The 27,400-nt window shown below is 42.5% G+C and overlaps 1 protein-coding gene across 1 annotated transcript; it reads right to left on the bottom strand.

Annotated features, from left to right (window-relative positions):
- On the bottom strand, positions 1-25,027 carry SOCS6 (suppressor of cytokine signaling 6). Its single transcript, XM_018563180.1, has 2 exons — positions 24,872-25,027; positions 1-2,024 (listed from the first exon to the last, which is right to left on the bottom strand). Exon 2 carries the CDS (start codon positions 1,898-1,900, stop codon positions 299-301), a length of 1,602 nt encoding a protein of 533 aa, XP_018418682.1. The 5' UTR covers positions 1,901-2,024; positions 24,872-25,027; the 3' UTR covers positions 1-298.
- Positions 25,028-27,400: the final 2,373 nt, after the last annotated feature.

Here is a 27,400-nt window from a genome sequence, read left to right as displayed (position 1 = left end):
ACATGAAATGTGTGCTTTTAATGCATAATAATCACAGTGGATAGCAGCTAAAAACATGAATAACAAATAGGAGAATCTAAGATTTCACATTGTGATTTTTGAACGTTGATAAAAGATGGTGATTTCAGACATCAAATGTTTGAAAACTTTTACTAATTAGAAAAAGAATAATGCATTACACTAATTTTTCCAAACTATATTGGTGTCGCAGCAAATTATTCGAATAGCGATGAGTCTGTAAACTGTATTTAAATCTTTTTTTGTTCCCAAAGTGCAAAATTGCAAGATTCCCACAAGTTCAGTAGTGCTTTTCCTGTAAATAATCCTTCATTTTGTTTGGCAAGGGGAGTTTCTGAATTAGATCTATTCGGGTGTACTGACGTATGACGAATCGGCACAGGTACTGCAGCGATCGCACCTGCATAAACCGTGATACTGGATTTGTCAATCTAACTGGGTAAGTGGCCGACCCCGGAACTCGGGATCTGGAGTAGCAAAATGCTCCATTTTCAGAGTCTCTTATGGAATGTTCTATAAGATCCACTATAGAGGTATGTCCTTCCACATCTGGTTGTTCATAAAAGCTAAATCTACCATTTGAATGTTCGATTCTTGTGTGAAGGGTTTTGCTATGAGAACGAAAACTTAGGCTTAAAAGGTAACGATCATCAGAACTGTCTCGAACCAGAAAAGAGCCATCTTGAACATTGGCCAGTTTCTCTTCTGCCTCCCAACGGGTTATGGGCCCCCAGTACCAACCTTGTTTGGCAAGTTTTTTAAGCTCTTCAGTAAGACTGGTGACGATCATATGCCCACTACTTTGTACAGAGTCATAAACTCGACTCACACCAGGAGCAGTACAGGGATCAAAATTCAAATGGCACCGCATGTTTTCAGCCATGTGTGCATCTGTGCTATTAAGTCCTGCAAAGTTCCTTTGGACTTGACTATTTTGAACTGGAGGTAGTAATGGTGAAAGTGGAGGGACATCATTGTGACTTCCCCTGGAGTTCTGAAAAAGTACTCCATTAGTACTATGCAACAGACCATTGATAGACTGGTCAACAAAGATGTCCGGAGCCACCACTACATCCGGGGCCACATGACTTTCCTCTTCAGGAAAGCTATTACTTCCAATATGGGAAGGTACTGCAGAAACTTCCATCGGTGATGAGCTGTCCAAACAAAAAGTGCGTGACCCTTCCAAAGGATACATTCCCTCATCTAAAGGCACAGTATACTGAATATAGTCCTGAGGCATAAGTCCTATAACTACAGGCACATGTTCATTAATATGTAGATGTAGATCTCCATTGTGAGATTCTGTACTTTTCAACACATTGCTTTGTTCCTGAAAGACATTATCTGCCTGCAAGTCATGAAAGTCCTTTCGTACACCATTAAGTGCAGGGCTTGGAGTGGTGGAGTGAACCAATGCCTTTACTTTGACTTCCATTTTTATGCAGGTCTCCTCAGAATTCGTTGGTCGCAAAGGCCATGGTGTTGGACTGTAAAGGTGGGTTCTAAGTGACGTTGATCTTAATGATCTCTGAGATCTTACATCTTTAAAAGTTATAGGTGCAGATGAAGAGGAAAATGTGTCTTCTTCTGAGTTCATAGATGTGCTTCCCTTTCCTTTTTGTTTCTGCTTTGCTGAAAGGCGTCTTTTTAGTGTTCCCATCAAACTCTCACTTTTAGGCCTATTTTTGCCACCTTTATCTTCCTCGTTGTTTATTTCACATCCAGTTAAGTCTTTGCCATAGCAACTGCCAAATAGAGAGTCGTCTTTCACAAAGTTATTTGTCAATGAAGGCTGCTGTACCATTACAAAATCATTATCTTCTTTGCTTTTATTCAAGTTAAAAGACTTGCGAAATGTTTTCAAACTGATTTTCTTCATTATGGCAAGTGATCAAGCCCTAATGCTTTTGGACTCTTCCAATGGATTCGTCCTAGAACACTGCCATTAATCACTGCTTCACCTCTTTGTGTAGATGGCGTCATTTAGCTTCTGTAAGCATCACCTGTAAACATAAAAGAAAATGTATGAGAAAACCGAGCTTGACAAGACACCTTATGTCAGATTGCAATTAGCTTTGCAATGGTTCAAAACAACATTTGCAATGCTTTTCATGTCACCATACTAAGTTTTAACAATAGTAAAAAAGGCCTAAAAAAAGCACTCAAATAAAAAAAATAAAAATAGGAGAAAAGAAAAGAAACCAGAGGCAATAATGAACATGTGAATCATCCTTTCATATGTATTATACATACTTTGTTAACAACTCTTGATTTAGAATGCTCAACATTTTACAAAGCCGACAGTTCAACCCAATATGTTGTTATAATGTTACTTTATACCCACCCTGTGACAAGACCAGCAGCATATTGTAGTGAGCTTATGACAGACTTAAACCACCGATATCTCATAGTACCCCCACTTCACTATCATTTGTTCAACTAATTCCAGTTCTAACCACATGCCTCATATCTCCCTTCCCATCCCCAACACAATCACATGCTTGATCCTTTGCTGTCCTCAGCATCACTTCAAAGATCAAATTATTTGCTATAGTACCAGTATTGGTGCTGTCTCTCATCTTTCACCAAGCTGCTTGTATTTCTTTCCCTAAGCTTGACACAGCTAAACCTAAATAACATTATCCCTCCACTCACTACAACAATGTGTCTTATATTCACTCTGAGCAAGGTTACTTCTTCACATAGATTCCTGTTTATTACAATAGCTTAGAAACAAACTGGTACACTTCGCATTAATACCAGAATCAAGTTAATAATAAAAGTTAAACTGAATCACAAAAGAAATCCCAACCTTATGTATAAATGAACACAAGCTCTATATGTGTCATTAGCAGATAGTAGTACGGTGTAAGTGCTTTCTGCAATATGGGATTCCCCCGGGACTGAAACAGGGCCAAAACAGGGGCCAGCATCTTGCTAAAAATTTCTTTTGTTTTACATTAAAATAAAAAAGGTAGCAATGGTGGACCGGCAGGAACCTGTTGAGGATCTTTAGATCTAGAAAAGAGCAACCCCCCTCCCTCCCTTCTTGGACTCGAGGACAGCAAACAGGTTGGAATACAACTCCTGAAACATTTCTGCCTCTGGAAGAGGGACTATGACATCCTGAGAGAGGATCTTACTTAAAGCTGCAAAGAGATCCGTGTGCCTTTGAGGAGATTTGATAAAACAGGACTCGAGGAGGTGGCAGGGAGCAAAAACAGTTTGTAGCCTTTGGTTATGACACTTTCAACCCAGTGTTTGGAAATGTCGGTCACCCAGTGTGCCAAAAAGGCCAAACGACATACCCCACATTTAAAAGTGGGGACAGCCCTTCATTGTTGAGCAGGCTTGTTCTTGGACCTAGCAGGCTTGGAGGACCAGGCCTTGCAATGGAATTCTGCGCCCTGCTTAGGCTTGAAATCCAAGGATATAAATAACTTTTCTTAAGGAAGGAAGCAGAAGACTGCTACCACAGTCTTCCATTTCTTCTTCTGAGGTAAGAAGGAATTTTTCACCCCTTGACTTCCTCAATGTTTACCAAAGGTCATTGTTGAGCAGGCTTGTTCTTGGACCTAGCAGGCTTGGAGGACCAGGCCTTGCAATGGAATTCTGCGCCCTGCTTAGGCTTGAAATCCAAGGATATAAATAACTTTTCTTAAGGAAGGAAGCAGAAGACTGCTACCACAGTCTTGCATTTCTTCTTCTGAGGTAAGAAGGAATTTTTCACCCCCTTGACTTCCTCAATGTCCAATTTCCAAAAAGAGGCCTCCAGCCGTAGCATCATGTGATCCTGGAGATTTGCCATACACATGTGTTTGAGAACATCAAGGACCATTAAGATAGATCCAGGGTCTCTAGCCATAGCTTTGAACTATACAGATAATGCTGAACATATCACCATAGAGGCAACAGCAAGTTGCATAGCTGGGCCTGCAAGAGCTAAGAGGACGTTAGAGTGCCTCTAACTGCTTGACTGTGTGATCCTTGAAAACTATGCATTACCATTTTTGCAGCCAAATTGGGATAACACCCACTTTACACTAGTTTTATGTTTTCAATCACTTAGCATAACTTATTAAAAAAAAAGCTGTTTATGTGTTTAAGTGCTTTTTACTTGTAAAACCTACCTAGCATCTCTATATGTAATGTTAAGGAGGGAGCTGTGGGAAGTTATGTTTATGTTAAATAACCCTGACTGTATTTGTGCTTGCATATTATCACTGGAATCCCAACCACACCAGCACCCCTATTAGCTGCAAGCACTAGAGAAATATACATTTCTGATAGTCCTAATACGAGTATAAATGTGCCGTGCTATTAAATACCTATCCTATCAAATACTAATTTTAACAGTGTTGCTCTAGAACACAAATAAATTAGTAAACAATACTACAGACATGTGAAACAAAAAATTTTTGTTTTTTGTTTCACATGTATGAATTGTATGGACACTGTTGCACGTATTGCTTAATGTTGCATCTTTCCTATTTATGTTTTGATGTGACACATTGTTAACACTATAAATTGCAGTTTGGCTCACACATCCATTTGCTAATTTCTTTGGGCATGATCTATGTATTATAAAGCAACACTGTTAAAATTAGCATGTGATAGGATACTTTGTATTTATTAGCACAACACATTAATACTCATATTTAGATATCAACACTGTCTGTCCCAACAAAGGGTCTATGCAGCCGCCAAATCGTTTGGACCGATCGGCGGATTGTGCCGTGTGTCTCCCCTCCTGCTTCCCCGGGCTCCGCTGTCCCCTGTGTGGACCCGGGACCGGAACAGCGGGACTTCCCGCAACGATCGGGGATAGATCATAAGGCCACCAGCTGCTGACCTCTCCTCGATCACTGGACTCGGGAGTGATGTGTAATACATCACTTGCGGTGTCACTGTTCACATTCTCCGGCTCTTACAACCAGGAGAAGAAGCTGTAGAAGCAGATATCTGCTTCATCAGCTTCTTTGGGGTTCCTAGGTTACTCTTTATGAAGTCTCCATAAAGAGGACCTGTCACACTCTGTTTTTAATAGGGGGATTTTTATCCCCCTATGTGATAGCAATAAAGTTATTGAAGAAAAGAAAAAACAAGTGTTTAAAAAAAAAATATATATATTTTTTAAAGTCCCCCGCCCCCTACATACATACACAAACACGAGTCGGTGCACCTACGTGTAAAAACAAAAATTGCGCTACACATGTTACCTATGGCCGCAAACGTGAGTGAGAGCAATAATTCTAGGGCCATCAATCACTGTTAGCACTAAAATGATGTGCAATAAAAGCTTTTAAAAGTGTCCCCTATGGAAAATTTGGGTATTGTAGTTTTTTGCGGCTTCACGAATGAATGCAATTTTAAGGCTCGACCTGTTTGGTATCCATTTACCCGATGCTACCCCATCTTTTATATTTTACCAAAAAAAATGGGTATATTATATTCTGTTTTTGTGCATTAAATTTCATGTTTGTGTATTTTGTTTGTGGTTTGATAAACATTTGCGCAAATACCATGTGACATAAAAAATTGCAACAAGCATTTTTTTAGTCTACAGGGCCTCTGCTTTCAGAAAATATATCATTATTAACTCTTTCAAAGCACAATGTTTTTTTTCCCTTGGTGACAGTTTTTACATGGATAGTTGTTAATGCTTCGGAAAACACAGCGTTAATACTGAAAAATTCTTTAGAAATTTTTTTTTCCACATAGCAACTAAACAAAATAAAACAGTTCAATCTTACTAACAACTAAAGGGGTGGGGAAAACACATCACAAAATGACTATAATCATTTCAAAGAGCTTTAGAGAATGATCATTTTACCCCAACAAAATGTTTTCCAACAAAATCTACAAAACACAACTATTAGTAGCAAACCTTTGCCATGAATAAAACTCTGTTTTACTGACTGAACTGAAAATACAAAGCTCAAATCTAAAAATAATCATGTGCCTAGATCATACGGCACATAATAACATGAATTTGATAATATATACATATACTGATCAGCCATAACATTATGACCATTGAGAGGTGAAATGAATAACATTGATTGGATGGGATATATTAAGCAGCAAGTGAACATTTTGTCCCAGAAGTCAATGTGTTGGAAGCAGAAATAATGGTAAACCAGTGACAGGGTTATGGACGGCCAAGGCTCATTGAAGCATGTGGGGAGCGTTGGCTGGCCCGAGTAGTCCGATCCAATAGAAAATCTATCGTAGCTCAAATAGCTGAATACGTTAACACTAGTTCTGATAGAAAGGTGTCTGAACACACAGTGCATTGCAGTTTGTTGGGTATGAGGCTGCGTAGCCGCAGACGGGTCTGGGTGCCCATGCTGACCCGTGTCCACAGCCATAAATACCAACAATGGGAATATAAGCACCAGAACTGAACCACGGAGGCAGTCTGGTCTGATGAATCACATTCTTTTGACATCATATGGATGGCTGTGTTCGTGTGTGTGTGTGTGTGTGTGTGTGTGTGTGTGTGTGTGTGTGTGTCGCTTAGCTGGGGAAGAGATGGCACCAGAGAGTACTATGGGAGGAAGACAAGTCGTCAGAGTCAGTTTAAAGGAGAACTATGAGGTGAGTGAAAATCAAAAGAAAGGGAAACGCACCCAGTAAAAGAAAAATTAATGCAACCACTTCATCTAAAGGACTGGTAAGCTACAATATATTCATTTATTGCTTTTTAGATTGTTTATATACGCTTTAAGGAGACCCAGTCACCTTGTCCAGTCAGGGTGAAGTGACAAAGTCTGTGTAAAGCCCCCACCCTTTCCCCACCAGCTCACAATGGGTATATAGGTGGCAGCTACGATTGAGGAAGAAATGGCAGGGGAACCCTGGAGAAGTGAACATCAATGGTCAGAAGGGTGGGGGGGGTATTTAAACAAATCCTGTCACTTTGCCCTGAATGGGAAGAGACAGGGCCTCTTTAAAAACAAAATACAAGCAGTGGTATTTTGATAAAAACATCAAAAGTCACAAGTTTTCGTAAGTTAACCACAATGATTCTCTAGGGAATTCATTCTATTTTTCACCAATCACTTCACACGGCAACTATTATGTCACTAGGCATCCACAATACCTCTGAGAAAAATGGTTGGAGTATAAAGAAATGTGTTTATCAACAGACAATTAAAGACAGTTAACTAAAAGACAATAGAATAAAACATTTTCGAAAACATGATTCTTGGCCGATGAGCATGACTAATGTAAGTCTAAACCCACAGTAAATTCAGAAGAAGGCAAAAAAAACCCTTATAATAAAGTGTGGGCTGATCTGCACTCTCTTGTGGTGAAGTAAGTGCCTCGCACAACTTTGCCCCGTGGTAGAGGGTCCCCCAGCACCACTTTGCCCTGTAGGAAAGAGGGTCCCCCACATAGCTTTTCCGAGTCACATATGAAAAGATTTCCTCCCATCTAAAACGTGCTTTGTGGTCCTTGGTACTAGGCACAAGAATTAGCTACCCATTTGTTCCCTGCCTTTGACCAGGTCAGGAAAATGTATACACTGGACAGACTGATTACACCTACTTGTACAGTTTATGTTTACATTTAGTACTTATAGTCTTCTCTAACTCTCCTCTACTCATCAGTTTGCATATTTTTGGACCCCAGACGTTCTAAAATGCACTGCTGCTAGTAAACTGGCATTCTGGAAACGCTAGAATTAAAACTTGCACATGAGAAGTCTACATATTCGAAACTAAATTTCAAGCAAAGAAACAAGAAAGAGATTGTTGTCCATAAAACAATAAAAAGGTTTCAGGAATAAAGTGCAGGCACCTAGAAATTCCTGCACATACCTGCAGCAACATCCCATAGCCCTTTTCTCACAGCTGACTCGCAAACCGTTACAGGCAAAGCTTGAATAGTGCTTTCCCACCTCGTCTGCCTCCGTCCTTAGGCTGGGCACACGCCTTACAACCATCGCAAGACTTTTGTCTTGCGATGGTTGTAAGGTAATTTAAAAAACGTACGCTCTGCCTATCTTGGGCAGGCAGATCATACTTGCGATGATCGCAAGCCCCCCCCTCGGCGGGGCGGGCTTCCGATGACCGCAATGCCGAACGGGCAGTGTGCGCTTGCGCACACCGGCCCGTCAGGCTTTTATATTACGAACATGCTGCACATCCGCCGAAAATCGTACGATTCTCTGCGGGTTTTCGAACATGTTCGTAAGATAAAAGTCGTGCGACCTTACAGTAGTAGAGGTCGCACGGCTTCCACACACCTTGTATCTGTTCAATAAGTGTACACAAATACCTTTTGTTCAGACATTGAGCTGTCCTGAGTCATCTCAAGCAGGATCAGCCCTCCCAGTTCTTATCATGGACAACAAAATAATTTCTCTGTTGTGGAGTTGGGGAGATTGGGAGGGGATTCAGTAGTTTAGCAATAACACTACTTCTTGTGATTTTGGCCCCTAAAAAAAAATAAAAAGCCCACAACAGCAATTAAGAGCTGAGTGCATTTCTGCATAAAAGGAATAAACCATGGGGAAATGTGCAAACATTGCAGAAATGAAATGCAGATTTCTTTAAAATTTGGCCTTGACATACACTTCAACTCATCCCTCCTGTAACATTTACTTGTAAAAGAGCGGGGTGGACCTTTCTTGAAGTTGTCTAACTCCACCATTGCAGAGATGTAGTTTGCAAATACAACACTTAAAACCATAATAAATTCAGCACACAAAACAGCAGACCACAATGTGGCATTGTCCAACTTGAATGGAGCCATAGGGCTTCCCAATATAACTTATGAAGCTGCACTGCGCATGTAGAATTTGCAGACCCTGAGCTAAGAGGGTGCTGTTAGGTTCAGCTGGACCCAAGTTTGTTTTTCTGGGGGGAAAAAAAAGAAAAACAACAACAATACACAAATACTGGAGGACGAGGCTATGGGCAATAATTATCATAATTTCAGATCCACTTTACATATCAGAAAGCAGATGAAAAAGAACAAAAACAAAGCACAAATTCTGTCTTTACATAACAATGGCTGCTGTTTATGATGACAATTTACTAAAAAAGTTCAAACAATTATCACAGTATTCCCTATTTATGGAAATGATACAGGACGAGCAGTATAGCTACATGACTCATTGGCTATGTATGATTAACCAGAGAAAGGCATTCCAAATTTCATGCCAGTTTGGAGCCAGATAAAAAAAAAAGTCATAATTCAAACTGAAGGCGTAAGCAAGTTATTAACACCTGCATAACAAAGCTACATGTACGCCAAGCCACACCATTACACCTATTCAAGTATTGAGAAAATCTTTCAAAACACACCAGGCTGCAACCGTTTTCTTGAAGAAAAACTCAAATCAGGATAAAAATCAGCAGCTGTTATAGTCACCCTATCTTCAGCAAGGTCACCAAGTAACCCTTTTACATGACGCTTAGCTTTCAATTAACTAGTTAGTCAGGTTGAAAAAAAGACATGTCCATCGAGTTCAACCTATGCAGATATATATCTAGATAGATCTATCTATAGACAGGGCTTGAAAAATCCACTTGTCTGCTCGTCTGTTTCGAGAGGACGGCGGAGCCCGACGAGCAGCTTCCCGGTTGTCGTCGCTTGTATTGCCAGCAGCTGTCACTGCCGTTGCCGGTCCCGAGATGCGCTGTGCCCGATGCAGCCGGGACCGGCACGGCTCTGTGACAGGAGATCAGAATCACGATCTCCCTTTGATCTACTCTCCAGTCCCGGAATGAAGGAAGTGATGTATACTACATATACATCAACGAGAGCCAGCACAGCCCCCCCCTAAACCGCGCACAGCTCTCCTGAGACATCAGGTTGCAAACCCCCAAGCAACACAGAGTATTTAGCTTCATAATATTCTGCATTGCTTTATAAAGTATTGCTGGGATTTGTAGTCATCTATAGATGATGGCATTATTCTGCAATGCTTTACAATGTATTGCTGGGATTTGTAGTCATCTATAGTTGCTGGTATTCTGCATTGCTTTATAATGTATTGCTTGGATTTGTAGTCCTCTATAGTTAGTGGTATTCTGCAGTGTTGTTTAATTTATTGCTGGGATTTGTAGTCATCTATAGCCCACATGCTAAAGAGGATTGTTGTGGCATGCAGGCTCGTGCGAATGAGTCTTGAATGTGTTCCATTGCAGGAAGCTGTCTAAATATTGTGATACACACATGGGTGAACAGCATTTTGCTTTTTGCATTGATTACTGAACTTTGTGTTTTTCCAGAGAATCTCTTAAACTACTTGTACACAAACTCTGCTAAAGTCCTCTGAATGACATCACTTTGTTTTGGTACCTGCATTTCTGCTTAAATTTGAGTGCCAGCAGTGTAAGGTGCAGCATGCTCACACTATACAAACACTTTCTCTGCCATAATGTATAAGAGAAGTGTTGAACGGCAGCAATTTTAGATTTTTTATTATTATTATTTTGGATACAATGGGTGAGGGTTAGAATCAGCCTGTTTTTTTTTTTATATTGCTAGCCGGAGCTAGCTACATAATGCTAGCCTGAGCTATAAATACATAAAATAAAACAAAGTATATGTTTTTTGATTAGCGCCTTTGTTGCTGTTTGAGAGTTCCTCTCACTTCCTGTCTGATAAGACATTGTCAGCAGGACAAAACAATTTTGGAAATGAATGAAGTCTCCCGAATGAAAACTACATTCACTGTAAGAATTTGTTCAAGAAAAATATTCCATCCGCATCTTCAATGTTTTTTTTATTATGGTCGAAATCAAAAGTCAATTTGACCACATTAACTTTAAGAAAATTGAACGAACGTTCCGTAAACTAATTTTTTTAAAAAAAATTCTAACCGTGTATACCCAGCTTTTACCGAGCCTTGGATAGCAATAAAAACCAAACAGGGGTTCTAAACCTTACATACAATCAAAGCAATAGTATAGCGGTTGGATGTTCGGGTAGTGGAAGGGTGAGGTATGAGTGTTGGGGTCAGTTTTGGATTGCAGTATCTTCTTATATCAGAGCAAAAAGCTTAATAAATAACTGTCCCAGGTACCCGGCAATGAAAATTAATGAACCACCACTAATTGACATCAGAGATCTCCACAAGAGGATAGGGAATACAGTACTATGGTCAGCTACCAAGTAAAGCAAGTTGAGCTGCAGCATTTGGACAACAATGCAGGAGGAGGAGGAATTGGTGGTGGACAATAGGTTTCAGTGCCAAAGATAGGTTGATTATAGGGGTGAATAGTCCGAAATTGTACCACAGAAGTGATTTTGATGTAACAGAACTCAAACTAGTGATAAAACTGACTGCATGAACAAGAGCTTTGTGTAGGTCAGGAAAACTCCCAGAAGTCAGAGATACAATATTGAACAGCAACTATTCTTGGTCAGCTTTAGTATCAATAAGAGAGCATATTTACCTGCCGCTAAAAAGATCCTGCGGCCTACAAGCTTTGGCTATGTAGCTCTTGAATGCTAAAGCTGTCTATAGGAATTAGAGTACGCTTGCCTGATACAGATGTTTACAGCCAGAATAAGAAACAATTATATGTCTGTAGGCCTTCCCCAAAGTCCCTGTAAAATCATTCAACTGCCACATCATCAACGCACAGCCATCCGATAATGCCTTTTGGCATCTTTGTTTGTCCACCTCTACCCTTGGGACATCTGAACCTAAATCCTTCTATAAGGGAAGCAATGCAATACCTTGTATAATGTCAGACTTCAAAAGTGTAGTCCTATGGCATTACATTTAAGTTAACATGTCAAACTTGGGCCATTTAAGTAGACCTGCAACAGTTAATCGATTTAGTTGATTAAAATCGACGATTGAAAAAGTTGGCAACGTTTTTGGATCGTCGATTCGTCGGCTATCGATTGATTTGCCTGTTTGGGGCTCCACACGCGGCCTGAGCCACACGTCACACGCTGCTCCCGCTGCGGCCGCCGTGCCCCACCACTGCAGTGTGGAACAGGTTTGCAGGGATGCCGTGGTGGAATAGGTGTATGGGGGTGCAGTGTGGAACAGGTATGCAGGGATGCCGTTGTGGAATAGGTGTATGGTGGTGCAGTGTGGAACAGGTGTGCAGTGGTGGAATAGGTGTGCGGGGGTGTGGTGGTGGAAAAGGGGTATGGAGTCGCCGCCGCGACTTACAAGGGTTCAGAAACAGGTAAGGGGGATCTGTTTTAATGTTTCCTGTTTAAAAAAAAAAGCGGCACATTGCAGAACACCAGCAGCTATAGAGGAACACCAAATCCCAGCAATAATATATTAAACACCCGGTAAAATGTATTATTGCTGGGACTTGTTCCTCTATAGCTGGCCAGTTGTAATCTGCATTGTGCAGAATAATCATTATACAGCGCAATGGAGAATACCACCAGCTATAGGAACAAGCAGAACAACAAATTCCAGCAATAATACATTATAGTATAATGTACTGTTGCTACATTCCTCTATAGCTGCAGGTATTCTGCACTGCGCCGCTGTATAATGTACTATATTGCACACCACACTTTTTTTTTACTTCCACTGCGCCAAGCTTGCTCCCGTGATGGACTACAATCTCAATACAAACTAGTAGTCCATCACTGGAGCCTTTTTTTTTCTTTTTTATCCGATTAATCGAACTTAATAAAATCGGCCAACTAATCGATTGTGAAAATAATCGTTAGCTGCAGCCCTACATTCAAGTATTGTATGCAGAACTTTTTTAGCGCTCACCACTGCAATAGGATGGTGTGAATTGTGCAAGGCTATTGCCTTCTCTTACATTGGGGCTGTGCTGGAAAAAATGGCCAGTGCAGCCCCTACAAACTTGGTGTGAATCCAGTCAAAGGCCTGGTTCACACCTGGGCGTTTTACAGCATGTTCCTACACGCTGTAAAATGCTCAACATGTGAAAACCAATGATTGCCTATGGGCATGGTTCCCACCTGGGCGTTTTATAGCGCGTAGGAACGGGCTGCAAAACGCCCTACGCCCAAAGAAGTACAGGAGCTTCTTTGGGGCGTTTTGCCGCGCGTTGCCATTGGTATTCCCCGAATTTGGATCGGGGTTAACAAAGCGGTAACCCCGAGCCACACTCGGGAATACAGCGTACAGGTCTTACCTTGTCCGCGATCCCCGCTGTGTCTTCGGTGGCTGCCAACTTCCGGGTTCCGTCCCTTGCAAACGGCCGCGTTGCAGGGGGGGCGGAGCCGGCGGGAAGTTTAAAAGTGAAAGATCATACCGCCAGTGAAACGCGCGTTTCACTCAACTGCTGAAAAACAAGTATAAAAAACGCTCAGGTGTGAACCCAGCCTACATTAGATAAGCATGACTGTCTGTCCTAACAAAGGGGTTAAAAACCTAAGGACATTGTATGTTAATGAGGAGACGTTCAGCCCGTCCTGTCTTTTTATTGGGACAGACAGAGTTTGCAGTTACTGAAATTGAGAGAGGATGATGCAAAGGCCTTCTAAATGGAAATATCGAAAAGGGAAGAAATACATTTTTTTTTTAAGTATTGTACAGTAATACCTTGGTTTACAAGTAACTTGGTTTGAGAGCGTTTTGCAAGACAAGCAAACATTTCTGAAAAATGTTGCCTTGATATACAAGCAAATGTCTTGCAATAAGAGCAAAATTTTGTAGAAAAGCGCCACCCGAATAAGGCTGTAGCAGTGCGAGCGATGAGTCTGTTTAACGACAACACAATGTCACATTGGATAGATTCCTTGTTAAGGTTTCACAAAATGAAAAAGATTACATCGAGTCAAGAGATAGCAGTGATTCCGTTAGTGATGGTGAAAGTCGTCCTGCACAATAATCCCCCTCTCTCTTGTCCCCCTCACCCCAGCCACAAAGGTACCGGTAATTGGTTTATTTTTCTTTATATTTTATACAGTATTATATTACAGTACAGTATTGTAATCATTTTATATGACTACTTTTGGGTTGTGGAACGAATCATCTGAATTTCCATTATTTCCTATGGGGAAATTCGCTTTGATATACAAGCGCTTTGGATTACAAGCATGCTGCCGGAACGAATGATGCTCTTAAACCAAGGTATTACTGTAATATATACTGTGTGGATAGGAACACAAACATGTACTTGGGGTTTTCTTAACTTTGCCAGTGAAAGTGGAAATGCACTTTAAATGGGGTGAGTCATCCCCATAGTTAGAGCTGACGTGTGACAATGAAACTTGTCACACGTTGGCTCTATTGAATGGAAGGTGAGAGAAAACATACCACCGATCCACTCCCTTCCCGATCATGTCATGCAGAGAGCGGTGACTGTCAGAAGTCGGAGGAACAGACTTCTGTGGGGGACGGCACAGCTGGCTCTGCTTCTAGAGAGGCTGAGCTGTCAATCTACCATATTGTTGGGATCCGTCCCAGCTGTGGCATGCTCACCACAGTGGGCAGCCCGCTGTATGCCGAGTTTTGGGTCATGGGAGGACACAGTACATGTTCTCCCGTGACCCTGAGGAGAACCAAGGAAAAAAAAAAAAAAGTTGTCCTATAGTTCTCCTTTAAGTAAGAGGCTCAGCACGACAGACAGGCAGCTAGAAATTGCAGAATTAGAAGTCAGCAAGGCAACATCCTTAATACTTCCATAAATTAGCTTGCTTGTGTGAACTCTAGTCACCACGGACAAGATAATTGTAGCAATCAGAAATGCCGTATTTGTAAATGCGTATATCTGCTGGGCTTGGAATGGTCAAACAGTTAAAGCACAAACAATATTATATAAACAATTGCTCCGAGTTTGGTTCCTAGTTCTAACCATATAAAAAAAAATACTTTTCTAGCCCTGGACCCAAGCCAGAGCTGGACAAATCCTAGGAGCCAGGTCACCAATGCTTTTAAGTTTTGCGGTTTAATGTTGTTGGGACCTAAAAAAAATCCTGCTGGCTACTGGATTGGACAGACTAGCTCCTGAATTCTACTACATTCATTTGTCCACCCCTCACCTAAGGCCTCTGCCAGGAAGTGTGACATATTTACGCCCAAGACACACCGGGGGGAATTTATCAACACCGAAGCAGACAGAAACTGGAGCAGTTGCCAATGGCAACCAATCAGCATCTCTCTTCAGTTTGCTCAGGTAAGATTTGAAAATGAGAGATAGAAGCTGATTGGTTGGAGTGCAAATCTGCTCCAGATTTTATCTGCCCCAGTTTTCATAAATTCCCCCAACTATGTTCTAGCTTGTTTGTGAAGCAAGTTGAAATGCTCAGATGATGGTCACAGCTAGCACCTAACTTTGAAGAATAAACACATTATGTCCATTCACAGGCTTTCAATAAATGGGCAAGGGGAGAGCCTGTATTTTACCCGCCCCTCATCCCCCCTTGTCCGTTCACAGTACACCTTGCAATCTGTGAGCAGAATACAAGGCATGTTGTGAATGAACAGGGAAAGAGCAGGTAAATGACACAACCCCTGTACTCAAGCAAAACAAACCTGCACCCAATTTGAAATCTTCTGCCCCCATGTGCTCCAAGATGGAGACTCTCATAGTTTAGAGTTAGGACCGTACTATAAGAGGTGCCTTGGCGCGGCAGTGCGGCTTTCACATCCTCTGCAGAAGACGTGTATCCAAACCTCTGTTATTATCCTTAGTGGTGACACAAGTTGTTTTACATGCTGGTTTGTGAGTGTGCCATGATGCCTTTCTGCTGTTGAACCCCTGTACTCAGTCACAGCCCCAGAAGAGTACTGGGAGTAGTTTCTGGCATCAGTGAAGCTAGGATTGTTACAGTACAAAGCAGAGATCCACACAAAGCAGAATCATTGCTAGCGATGACTTGTGTCTGCAAAATGTATACGTGCCGATTTTATGATTAGCAGTACATGGGGCAAGCTTCAACATCCACACTCCTGTGTATCCAATAACAGCACAAATAATGAAACAGATATAGGAGCTGTCTTATTAGCAAGTTCTAGATGTCAATTGTGGGAGAACAGAGAGCACACCTCCCACTAAATCTAAAGTAAGGCACTGATAACTTATTCTGGTTGACTTTGGGAAAAATCTCATTTGCACATTCACAGCCATACCAGCTTGGGAAATAGACAAAATTGTTAATAGGTTCTATTTAAAAAGCCAAAATACTGCTACAGCGGAGTTCATATATTATAAATACTGTCAATGCGACAGAAGTTACAACTTCGCTTATGAAATAACGCTTTCTTCTAAATGTGCAGAAACATCAACTTTTATGACTATGACCAGGTGATGTGTTTTGTTTATATGGGTCATTTCCCAGAATGGTATCCAAAGTATCACAATCTTGTCAGTAAGCATTTCAATTAGCAGGCCAATGTATTTTTGTTCTCTTCAGTGTACTGTGATTACAAAAGGGAAACATGGATGAATCACTGTGTTAACAACAGTAGCTAGGAAGAGTTATCACAACTCGAGCATGGTATGCAATTAACATAGGTTTTATTCTTGGATGGTAAGCCAATTTTATTGTCCGTGAACAAATTATAAACTGAACCATGAAGGAAAAATGCAGGCAATTGTGATGTACTTATCATTCCTACCACGTTGTAGGTGCAAAATAATTTTTATTGTGACAAACAATAATTAACACAACCCCCCCCCACCCCCGAAATCTTGAGTATGTAGTTGCTCCCTTTGCTATGAAACCCCTGAAAAAGATGTGGGCCAACCAATTAACTTCAGAAGTCCCATAATTAGTTGATGAAGGTCCACCTATGTACTATGGTGGCTCTACAGAGTACTGACTTTTGGACTTTTGGTGGGTAAATACTTCTGCACACATAATTTCTGTTTTTTTTTTTTCTTTTGGCTTAATCATTGAATGTGTCACAATAGAAATTATTTTGCACCTACAAAGTGGTAGGCATGTTGTGTGTCTGCACACCTTTTGGCCAAGGGACAGCGGGGGACATTTATCAATTCTGTGCACAGCAAGGCAATGCTAAACAGGAGTAGCAAGAAAGATCCTGTAACAGATTTACTATAAGGTTACAGCTTCAGTCACAAATTCCTCCTTCGCTGCTCTGAAGTCAAACTGTGATTAAATGAAACCATGAAATCCAACTCTTAACCATTTCTTAAAGAAGAACTCTGAGAAACCATTCTGAACCCTAGCAGGGGGGGCTTCCCCCGCACTGCAAGGGTTAAGTGCCCGTTTGGGTCTGCGCTTGCTGGGGACTAAGCAGCCTTCCTGTGAACCGACTGTTTAAAGCGCCAGCCACACATCTCTTCTTCCGTACTGGGAAACCCCACTGCCTGCAGCCACCCGTGACACCCTCTGGGCCCCTATACAGCCCCCAGCGGAGATATCAGGCCGTCACCCCGGAGCAACACGGAATATGGAGCTTCGCATTATTCTGTATTGCTGTATAATGTATTGCCGAGATGTGTAGTCCCTCTACAGCTTGGAGTCAGTGGCAGAACTACCTGGGGTACAGCGGTTGCAGCTATGACAGCGCCCTGGCGCTCCACCACTGTCCCGAAATCATAAGTTTGTATTGTTTTAGAAAAACTGTCACGACACTTGGAAAAAATAAAAAAGTATGAATTATTGGTGTGTTCTTGAGGAAAGGTATTGGTCCTGAAAAAAATGGTATCGGTGCATCCCTAATACACGCAAATTAATTCTGAATTTTAACGATCACAAATCTGCAAGAAAAAAAATAAATAAATGTCTCCCTTTTCCTAAAAACACTAGATGTATGGCTGCAATCATTACAGCATTACTGCCCCACAACAAGCGAAAATACCAGGGAGGTCATACTTGTTTTGGGTTAGTGACTCAAAATACTGAAGCTACTGTGCTAGAACATCACCAGGAACTAGTATTTTAAGAAGGGGATATTGGCAATGATTTAAACCAGGGGTAGCCAAATTCCGGCCCTCCAGATGTGGTGGAACTACAACTCCCATGAGGCATTGCAAGATTCTCACAGCCATGACTCCCGGAGAGAGATGCATCATGGGATCTGTAGTTCCACCATAGCTGGAGGGCCGGAGTTTGGCTACCCCTGGTTTAAACTTTCTTAGTAAATTTGACTATTTACAATGTTTAGCCAACGGCTGCTGCAGCCAAGGCAGAACTCTACTATTCTGCAAATTCAATCTACTACTAAGCTGTGAACAGCCTGTGCTTTTTTTCTTTTCTTGAAGCTCTGGGGGTGCATGCATTGTTACAAAATCCCTAGTCAACAAAAATCACAACACAAAAAAAAAAGAGCATGAGGGTGCTTGGTCCTCTTCCGAAAAAGAGGGCCACAATATCCCTGAACCCAACAAGACCAGAAGGCTTCTGACCGGGGCAAAGCAAGGCCGACTAGAGCTGCAGCTAACGATCATTTTCAAAATCGATTAGTTAGCCGATTATTAAGTTCGATTAATCGGTTAAAAAATAAAATACATTTTAAAAAATGGCTACAGTGATGGGATTTCTAGTTTGTATTGAGATTGTAGTCCATCACAGGAGCAAGCTTGGAGCAGTAGAAGTAAAAAAGAAAAAAAAAAGTGTGGTGTACAATATAGTGAAATGAAAAGTGTAAAATTATACAGCAATGAATGCAGAATACCACCAGCTATAGAGGAATACAATAAATCCCAGCAATAGTACATTATAGCTGGCGGTATTCTGCATTGCAATGTATAATGTACTATTGCTGTGTGTTGTAGTCCTCTATAGCTGGTGGTATTCGGCATTGCACCACTGTATAATGTATTATTGCTGGGATTTGTTGTACTCCTCTATAGCTGGTGGTATTCCTTGATTTGTAGTCCTCTATACAGTGCAATGCAGAATACCACCGCCTATATAGGAGTACAACAAATCCCAGAAAAACATTATACATGCAGTGTACAATGTATTGCTGGGATTTGTATTCCTATATAGCTGATGGTACATTGCTCTGTATAATATACAGTACAGCACAATGTACCATCAGCTATAGAGGAATACATATCCCAGCAATACATTATAGAGCATCATGTGGGGGGAGTGCAGGCTTACCTGAGCAGTCTTCCAGCAACTTGTTTCTGAGATCGGGCCTGTCTATCGGCGGCTGTCATCCCCCCCACACCTGCTCCTCCTTACTTCTTCTCCCCGCGTCCCCGTGCCGATCGTGGATTTGGACGGGCGGTGAGTGTGAGGCGCGGAGGACATGCGGGAGCGTGGATGCGGGCAGGTCTTGCAGCGGCGAGCGTGAGGTGGGGGAGGAGGTGTGGCACGCAGCGTGTGTTAAGCCGTGAACAGGGCCAACCAATCAGGAGCCGATTAATCGATTATTGAAAAAGTTGACAACTTTTTCAATAATCGATTATAATCGATTATGTCGATTAGTTGTTGCAGCCCTAAGGCCGACCCCAATTCTCAGGTACCAGCCAAAGCCGGCCAACTGAAGAGAGAACCCCAAATACGGGGGGGGGGACGGGACTCATGAGGGCCACAGATCTGTTATTTTATTTCCTGCTATATTTCTCTATTTACAATATAATCACACTGCTAGAGGAGCCAGTAGAGTGCCTCCCCCTCCCTTCCTCTGCAACAGAGAGATAGTCAGAATGTAAGCAGCAAGTGCTGAGCTTTCTTCCCCGGGGGGGGAGGGGGGGAATGATTTGCGATCCATTTATTTACATGGGCATAAGTTAGAAAATGTTCACATGAGAACAATCCTCCCAACATCTTATTTATTAGTTATTGCCCCGATGGTAGCCAAAGAGAGGCAGATACAGTCAAGTTTGGCACTTATGGCCAACCTAACAATCCTGCTACAACTACAGAAATAAGCTCTATACTACATCTGTACTTGTATGGATTGTGCAAAAAGGTACTTGTTAGTGTAGAGTACATTCATGCTGTGTATACAACCACCCTCTGATATGCCTTCACCTACGGAGTGCGGATACATTTCCACAGGTTAGTATTTTAGAAACTAAAGCGCATGTTACATTTTCGGCCACCTTCCACATGAATTCTAATGGCTGCAAAATGATCAACAAAAGAAACTGACGCCATTTATTGTAAACATCGGCATACACAACATATTCAGGTATTTTATCTATGGAAATTATAGACAGAAACATCTCTATCTGCCTCTTGGATCATATATACAAAATTCCAACAACTAATTGTTAGGAGTACAATGTAAACCGCACACATCTAGTTTTATAGGCTCACATAAGGAGAAGGTACGCTGCAAGGTAAACATGAACCTAAGCTTTTACGCACATTTGTGTCTTTGAAATATTCATGTCTGGTCAAGTCCTACAGCCAGAGTTGTTTTATTTTTCAGCAGCACTAGTAAAGTTTGTCCTTTGTAAACATTGCAGGTTTTACAATGCAAAGCAAATACAAAAGATGTTACAGAATAGCACCTTCCTTTCTTCAGTGACGATAAAGAAACCAGAACACGCATTCATTTGGATTAGTATATATTAGATGGAAATATTGATCTAATTACAAATTCCATTATAAAAGCGGAATTCCAAAAATCTAATTCTGCTACAGACTGGACTATCTAATTATAGAAACAATAAGAATTGAAAGTCCTCTTTTTTTTGTCCAGACATCTCACCCTCGTTCAATTTTCTTACAACTAGCCCATCATGCACAGATCAATGTAGTTCACAATTAACGTTTGTCAGCACCACTAAGTGCCGATTTTCATCGACCAAAAGAACAGGTTTTCCTTTGAGCATGTGCAGTTTTCATCTTGAGATTTTTGTTATATAACAACGCCACTAACCCGCCAATTTTCATCCAACTAGAAAAAAAATGTTCTAGCCTGCTTGAAAGACAAAAATCTGCCAGTTGTACAGTAATCAAGGTTGTACACTTCCCATCGACTGGCAGATTTTCAGACGAAAACGCAATGGCAGACAAAAATATCCAGATAATTGTAAAGTGTATGGGCACCTTAAGAACTAGCTTACCTTACTGTGCTCTTTCTCTATGTGCGCTACTTTACTTATTGCGTTTTTCATTTCAGCAGGATTCCTGATGGTTCTCATTGTACATTAAGCACATTATGGTCCCCTTTTTCTTTTTGTCCTTATCTCAATGTCAGTGTTTTCTTTATGAGGATATTTACCTTGAGATGATTGCCCTTGCGTTAGAAGTAGGTGTGCACCGATACCGATACTAGAATCGGTACCAATAACGAGTATTTGGGCGCGTACTCACTCAATGCTCCGATGCCTAGCCCGATACCCAAGATTCTGGTATCCAGAAGCCGGGCAGCGAGTAATTACACATGTGAACGAGGCCTTAGTGTGACCCCACAATACATTCAGCATAACTGAAGTATGATATCAGTATCCATATATGAATCGACGCAGGGCTGGCAGAAGAACCACTGAACACAACAACAGGGTGCCAGACAATCCTGGAAGTGTAGGGTACACAAAGTACACATTTTGGGCGATTCCTGATGAACCAGCCAAAATTCACACAGTAGGAGCCAGGGTCTGCACCCTTCTGCCCGGCATCCCTTGATCTGCTGATCGAAGAAGCTGGTTGGAAAATTCCCGGCCGAACGGAGCTGGCGGCCAATCAGCTGCTAGCTAGATTTTGGTGTTCTGGCACCAACCGCTGTCAGAATACAACGCATGCAGCAGGGGATTCGTTCATCAACACTCAAGTGTTGATGGAGAAATTTGTTATATATTTTTTTTAATTGAGCCCACCGGTTGAAAGAAAGAAATACACACGTGTATACCCGACTTTAGGAAATTATTCGGGCAGCGGTTTTTCATCAGTACAGCAGAGATCGGCGATAGAGGCATCCCTACAGAATGTATTTTTGGGCTATTTTATTTTGGAGACTATGTTGTTTTAAAGTGGAACTCCAGCCACAGACATCTATACAAGAAAATGAAAGAGAACTCTTGTCACAGGATGTAAAATGCTCACATCGCCTTGTTCACACTGATAAGAGCCGGCCCGTACAGATCCATGCAGGATCCATCCTCTCTGTGTACAAGCAGACACCCGCACGGATGTGCAGTTTCGGCGGCGTACCCCCATAGACAGGGCTTCAAAAATTTTAGGGTGTCTCACCAGTCAGTCAAAAATGTCACCAGTCAGCATGACCGGACTATAGCCTTTCAATTTATTTTAACATTTTTTGGGGACAGATAGAGCTTTCTTTTGGAGGTATATAATCACCACAGTGTGTTATTTTTTTACAAATATATAATGAAAAAAGTTTCCTTACGTTAGTGTGAATGAGGCCTTATAATCCCTTCATTAGTGTACCAGATACTACAGCCCGTGCTGAACTTCTGGTACAGCGGCTTCCCGGCCAGGTTCACACCTGGGCGATCCGTGACCGCCTGGCAATCATGCACAAAACCACGCGGATGGCCGAGCAGTCCCAAAAACCGCGCACCACTGTCGATCACGCTGGCAGTGCCATTATTGTGCGCTGGTGCAATCGCGCACAATCGTGGTTTAACTCCATTGAAAGCAATGGGGCCCCGTGGCAACCACTGAGTGCACCCGAACACAATCGCACGGTCCCGGGATCGTCGAAGTCTGCAGCAGCCCTCGTAAAGTGAAACAATCCTGTCATTTAACCTCTTCCTCCCCCTATCCATTCACAATATACATAGGGCGGAATTTATCAAAACTGGAGCAGCTGTGCATGGCAACCAATCAGCTTCTCTGTTTCGTTTTCAAATCTTAACTGAACAAACTAAAGAGAGAAGCTGATTGGATGGCATTGACAGCTGCTCCAGTTTTTGTCTGCTCCAGTCTTGATAAATTCCGCCCATGGTGTTCAGTGACAGGATCCTCCTTTGTCCATTCACTGACCTGCCCATCCTCTCCTCTCGTCCGTTCACAAGGTAAATGGACAAGGTGAGAGGAGGGGAGGGGAAATTACAGGATCACGTCACTGTATGGGAGCCACAGCTCAGCAAGTTCGCCATTGGCTCTAGTATCTGCTAAACTAATGAAGTGATTATACAACAAAGACAATGTGAGCATCTCACACCCCATGACAACAGGTGACTTTCTTCTAAAATTCAAGAGGAACTTCATCCTCCCAAACGATTTACCCTCATACTTACCTTTGATTATCTTCTTATACTGAAATCACATACTTACAAGACCAACAGAGCCAGTGTCGTCTTCTCCTCTCTCTCCGCTGTCCTCCCACCACCATCTTGCTTGGTAACTGGGTGAAGGGGAGCCAGATTTCTCTTCCTGGTTCTGGCAGCGGCAGATCTTGCGCAGGCACAGATAGATCTGGATCCAGGTCTACTTACATTTTGTTCTATAAAAGGAAGCTAGTATTGCCTCCTGGGACATGATGCCACATATCACAGGAGGTGTTCCTATCCTCCATTCCACTTCACAAAACAGAAAGTAAATAGGCGCCAGATCTCGGCCTGGGTGTAGGTGGGATCTGCATCAGGTCAGTTTTCACGAAAGGAATGGATTCTCCTTCTACAACCTCCTGGGATGTGCGATATCAGTATTCCAGGAGGAGAATGAAATGGCATTTTCGCCTAGGCAGAAGGTGAAGCCCCACAAGAAAAAAAAAGGATATAAAAACAAATGTAACAGTACTCGGCTTTGGTTCAAAGGGATGGGTACAATGGTGGAAACTTTCATTTTAAGGTAAAGCAAAACTCCCGGCAAAAGTGTTCTTAACCCTTGTAATGGGGCTACCCCCGCACTGTAAGGGTTAAGTGTTCATTTGTGTCTAGGTGCTAAAAAAATAAAGTTATACACACCCAATCCACCGAGCCGGCTGGCTGCTACTCTGGTCTCTGAATTCTCTCTCTCCTCTGCTGCAGCATTTGAATGAACATCAGCGTCCTCATCTCTATACACTGATGACCCAGGAACCTTAGACCACAGCAGAGGAGTGGGGAGAGAGGCTCCAGGGACCAGTCTTAAGGTGCCCATACACCTGCCGATTATCGTACGATATGGAAGGCGTGCGACCGTTTCTACTGAACGATCGCACGTCTTTTGTCTTGCGAGCATGTTTGAAAACCAGCCGAGAATTGTACGATTGTCGGCGGGTTTGTGGCCTGCTCGTAAGACAAATGCCGCAAGCGCACACTGCCCATTCAGCATTGCATTCACCGGAAGCCCGCCCCTCAGGGGGGCGGGCTTGCGATGATCGCAAGTACGATATGCCTGTCCAAGATGGGCAGATCGTACGTTTTTTTAATTACCTTACAACCATCGCAAGACAAAAGTGGTTTTATTTGAACTCAACTGGAGTTTAGCTGTGGGCACAACTGAATGAGGACATCGTTATCAAGATACAACTTTGTTTACCAACTCGGCACTAGCAAAAGCTTGGCCCAGAGGGAAAGAAAGGACATGGAGAACATGACCACAATTGTCATTTTGGGGTGCAAAGACAAATACCCCGGCAACAAGTGGCCAGTATGTGACTAACACACGTTTAGCATTCCACAGTGTTGAAGATCTATAAGAAAATAAATACTTAGAAAACATAAGGCCTATATAACACAGTGACAGCCTGCCTACAGAGGACACATGTTAGTGACAACCCCCCTCCTCCAGCATACACCTAGGCATTGGACATACAGGGATTGTGGAGGTGTGGATGAGGGGAGAGTGTTTACAGGAAAACAAAGACACAAGCTCCAGCAATGTTGCCCCTTGATTTGGGGTACCACTATGTAATCCCCCACCCAATTCCTCCTGCTGTCTGCACTCTCACTACTTCCTCCACTCTCTTCTCAGCCCCGCAGGCCTCCTGATCACCACAAAGCCTTCCAAGCGGGCCTCTACCCTCACCCTCCCCGCGGCGTCTCCTCCCCGGCCTAGCCGACAGCCGAGGTGAAACTTCCCACCCCGCCGCTCGTCTCCTCACCTCATGACGGTCTCTGCGGCTGCTTGTGCCACTCCGTGCCCGGCCTTCTCCAGCCCCTCACAAAGACCCAATCCACTGCTCCGTGCGGCCCCACAGAGCCGGCCATGAGAGGAGGAGCAGGACTGGTACCGTATGACTACAACTCCCAGCCACCCCCGCGGCAAGGCAGGGAGACTTTCAAAGCCGTGCAACTTTATTGCTAGGTACACAGAGCTGAAGAGGACACAGGCTGTAGTTATTCTCTCTGGCAAAAACATGATGCGAGTCCACTATAGTAATTTTTATATATAAAATTAAAAATAAATTTTTTGTTTGTTTTGTTTTTTGTTCTCCATTTTGGATAGAGAAAGGAAAGGTTAAAACCTGTCAGTTTTATTTTTGCCATGTGTCCTATTTAAGGCCTCATTCACGTGTATCGCGTGTCGTTCTTTTCAATGGGCTGCCCAATGCACAAGAAATGTGGCAAATAAGCTTATGCAGCCGCTTGAGCTGTAACTTTGCCCATTTTTTGCACGATTACGTGCACCTAGACGCTAATTTTGCTTGCATGCAAACAGGGTCTGCAAGCTTGGGGTGCCATTAACAAATAGCACCCCATTTCAGGTGTTAACAAATAATGGCACCACAAGCGTGACACTTTTCACAGGTGTTTCGTGAATGAGCACAAAATCGCACGATCGTGCTCATGTTCATGTGTGAATGGGGTCTAAGAGATTTCCCTTTATTTCCCATACTGCAGATACAACAGGAAGTGATTTGTAAGTGTTAACACAGCGCTATAGGTGTTTAAGTAAACTAAATACCAATAAATCCCATAAAGGTGAAACATCAAAATAAAGCATGTAATATTTAGTTAGGTGAAAACCATAATGTTCACAGTGAAAAAATACAATAGTGTAAGAAAATGTGTTTAAACCACTGAAGGATCTTCAAAGAGACCCATTCAGTGTTTATTAAATAACATTCAAAGGAGAACTATGAGGTGAGTGCTTTTCACTCACCTCATAGTTCTAGCCGACCTGTGACAATGAGACTGTCACAGGTCGGCTCAGTAGATCGGGAAGTGAGCGAACACATACCGGCGTTCGCTCACCTCTCTATCCTGTCACGGTTCTCTGCCGTGACAGGGGAGGGGCTGGATTCCCCCCGCTCCGATCCGCCGATCGGACTTGCCGTCCGTCCGTTTTTTTACTACGGGCGGACGGCAAGAGGTTAAAGGATATTTAAACCCTCCCGTTTTTGTTTTCTAGCAAGCAGTAGAGATATGCAAAACGTTTAAAAAGAAAAAAAAAACTCCGCTCAAACAGCAGTTTAGACTCACCTGTGTTCCTGTCCCGTGCGAAAATGAGAAATTTATCGAGCGGCCGCAAAGGATCTTGGGACGCGCGCATGCGCAGTTCTAATTTTCAGCCAGGACGCGACGAGGGATGCAAGGTAAGTCTATGGACGCGTGCACCCGCATGCAGACACCGCTGGATTGGAGGGACAGAGCAGCCAGTGCTGGATCGGAGAGCCGCCGCACCGCTGGAGAACATCAGGAAAGAAAGGCTGAAAACATCAGGAAAGAAGAGGAAGATCGGAAAAAGAGACATCATTTAAGGTAAGTGCTGACATTAACACTGGGGGGAGGGGAAAAAATGTTGCCTTTAATGTCACTTTAAGTGATACAATGTGACAGGAATACCTAATAGTGACCTATTCAGTGTTATTAAATAACATTTAAAGCATGAAGCTCCTTAAGTGATACAATGTGACAAGATATCAATGAAATGAAACACTAATACATCATAGCAATCTCAGTAGTAGGGTGATAGTACAAATTGCTAAATAAGAACCCAGTGAAACAAAAGTTCCAGTGAAAAAAGGTTTGACAAAAATATTAAGAATTGAAAAATTGAAAAACTCCTTAAAGTCTCAATCCGTGATATAAAAAATAATAATGTTTAAATAGCAGAAAAAACGCCAAACACACAAATATTCAACAGCTCTGCGGCCCCCAGGCGATGGTTACTCACCAGATGGTGTGTGAAAATCAAGCCCCTCTCAGAGGTTTGGGTCTGGTCCCCCAGCTCTCCCACCAATGCGTGCAGGATTCCCCCGGCAATAGAGCGGATACCGGCAGGTGTCTTCGCTAACAGCACCGCAACGGATCCAGCTATCTTTCCACGGCAGGACCCCAGCTCCTCTTACCCACGAACAACTGATGTTTATACTCCCGGTCCCGATGGTGAATCAAAAGGGATTTCAGAAGAGAGAAACAACAACCTTCATGGTGCAGTATGAAACAGCTCAGTTTGATTAAAATTAACAGCTCACATAGAATTAAAAAAATTATTTTTCGGCCGGCCCGACATAAAATAGAAACTGTTAAAAAACAGCTCGTGTTGGAAAGATCTGCCCCTTGACGCGTTTCGTCACCTGACGTCTTCTGAAGGTAAACAGATCTCTATCTAATTTATTACCAATTTTAGCAGTCTTCCAGATCTTTGTTACAACAACAGGAAGTGAGATAAAACCTCTTCAAAGTGA

This window comes from Nanorana parkeri, unplaced genomic scaffold (genome assembly GCF_000935625.1).
Source record: "Nanorana parkeri isolate BGI_ZX_2015 unplaced genomic scaffold, ASM93562v1 scaffold638, whole genome shotgun sequence".
Lineage (NCBI taxonomy): Eukaryota > Metazoa > Chordata > Amphibia > Anura > Dicroglossidae > Nanorana > Nanorana parkeri.
This window is presented reverse-complemented; position numbering and strand designations above follow the sequence as displayed.

What these genes read in the sequence shown, in the direction of transcription:
- SOCS6 (XM_018563180.1), bottom strand. Translation starts at nt 1,900, where the DNA reads ATGAAGAAAATCAGTTTGAAAACATTTCGCAAGTCTTTTAACTTGAAT.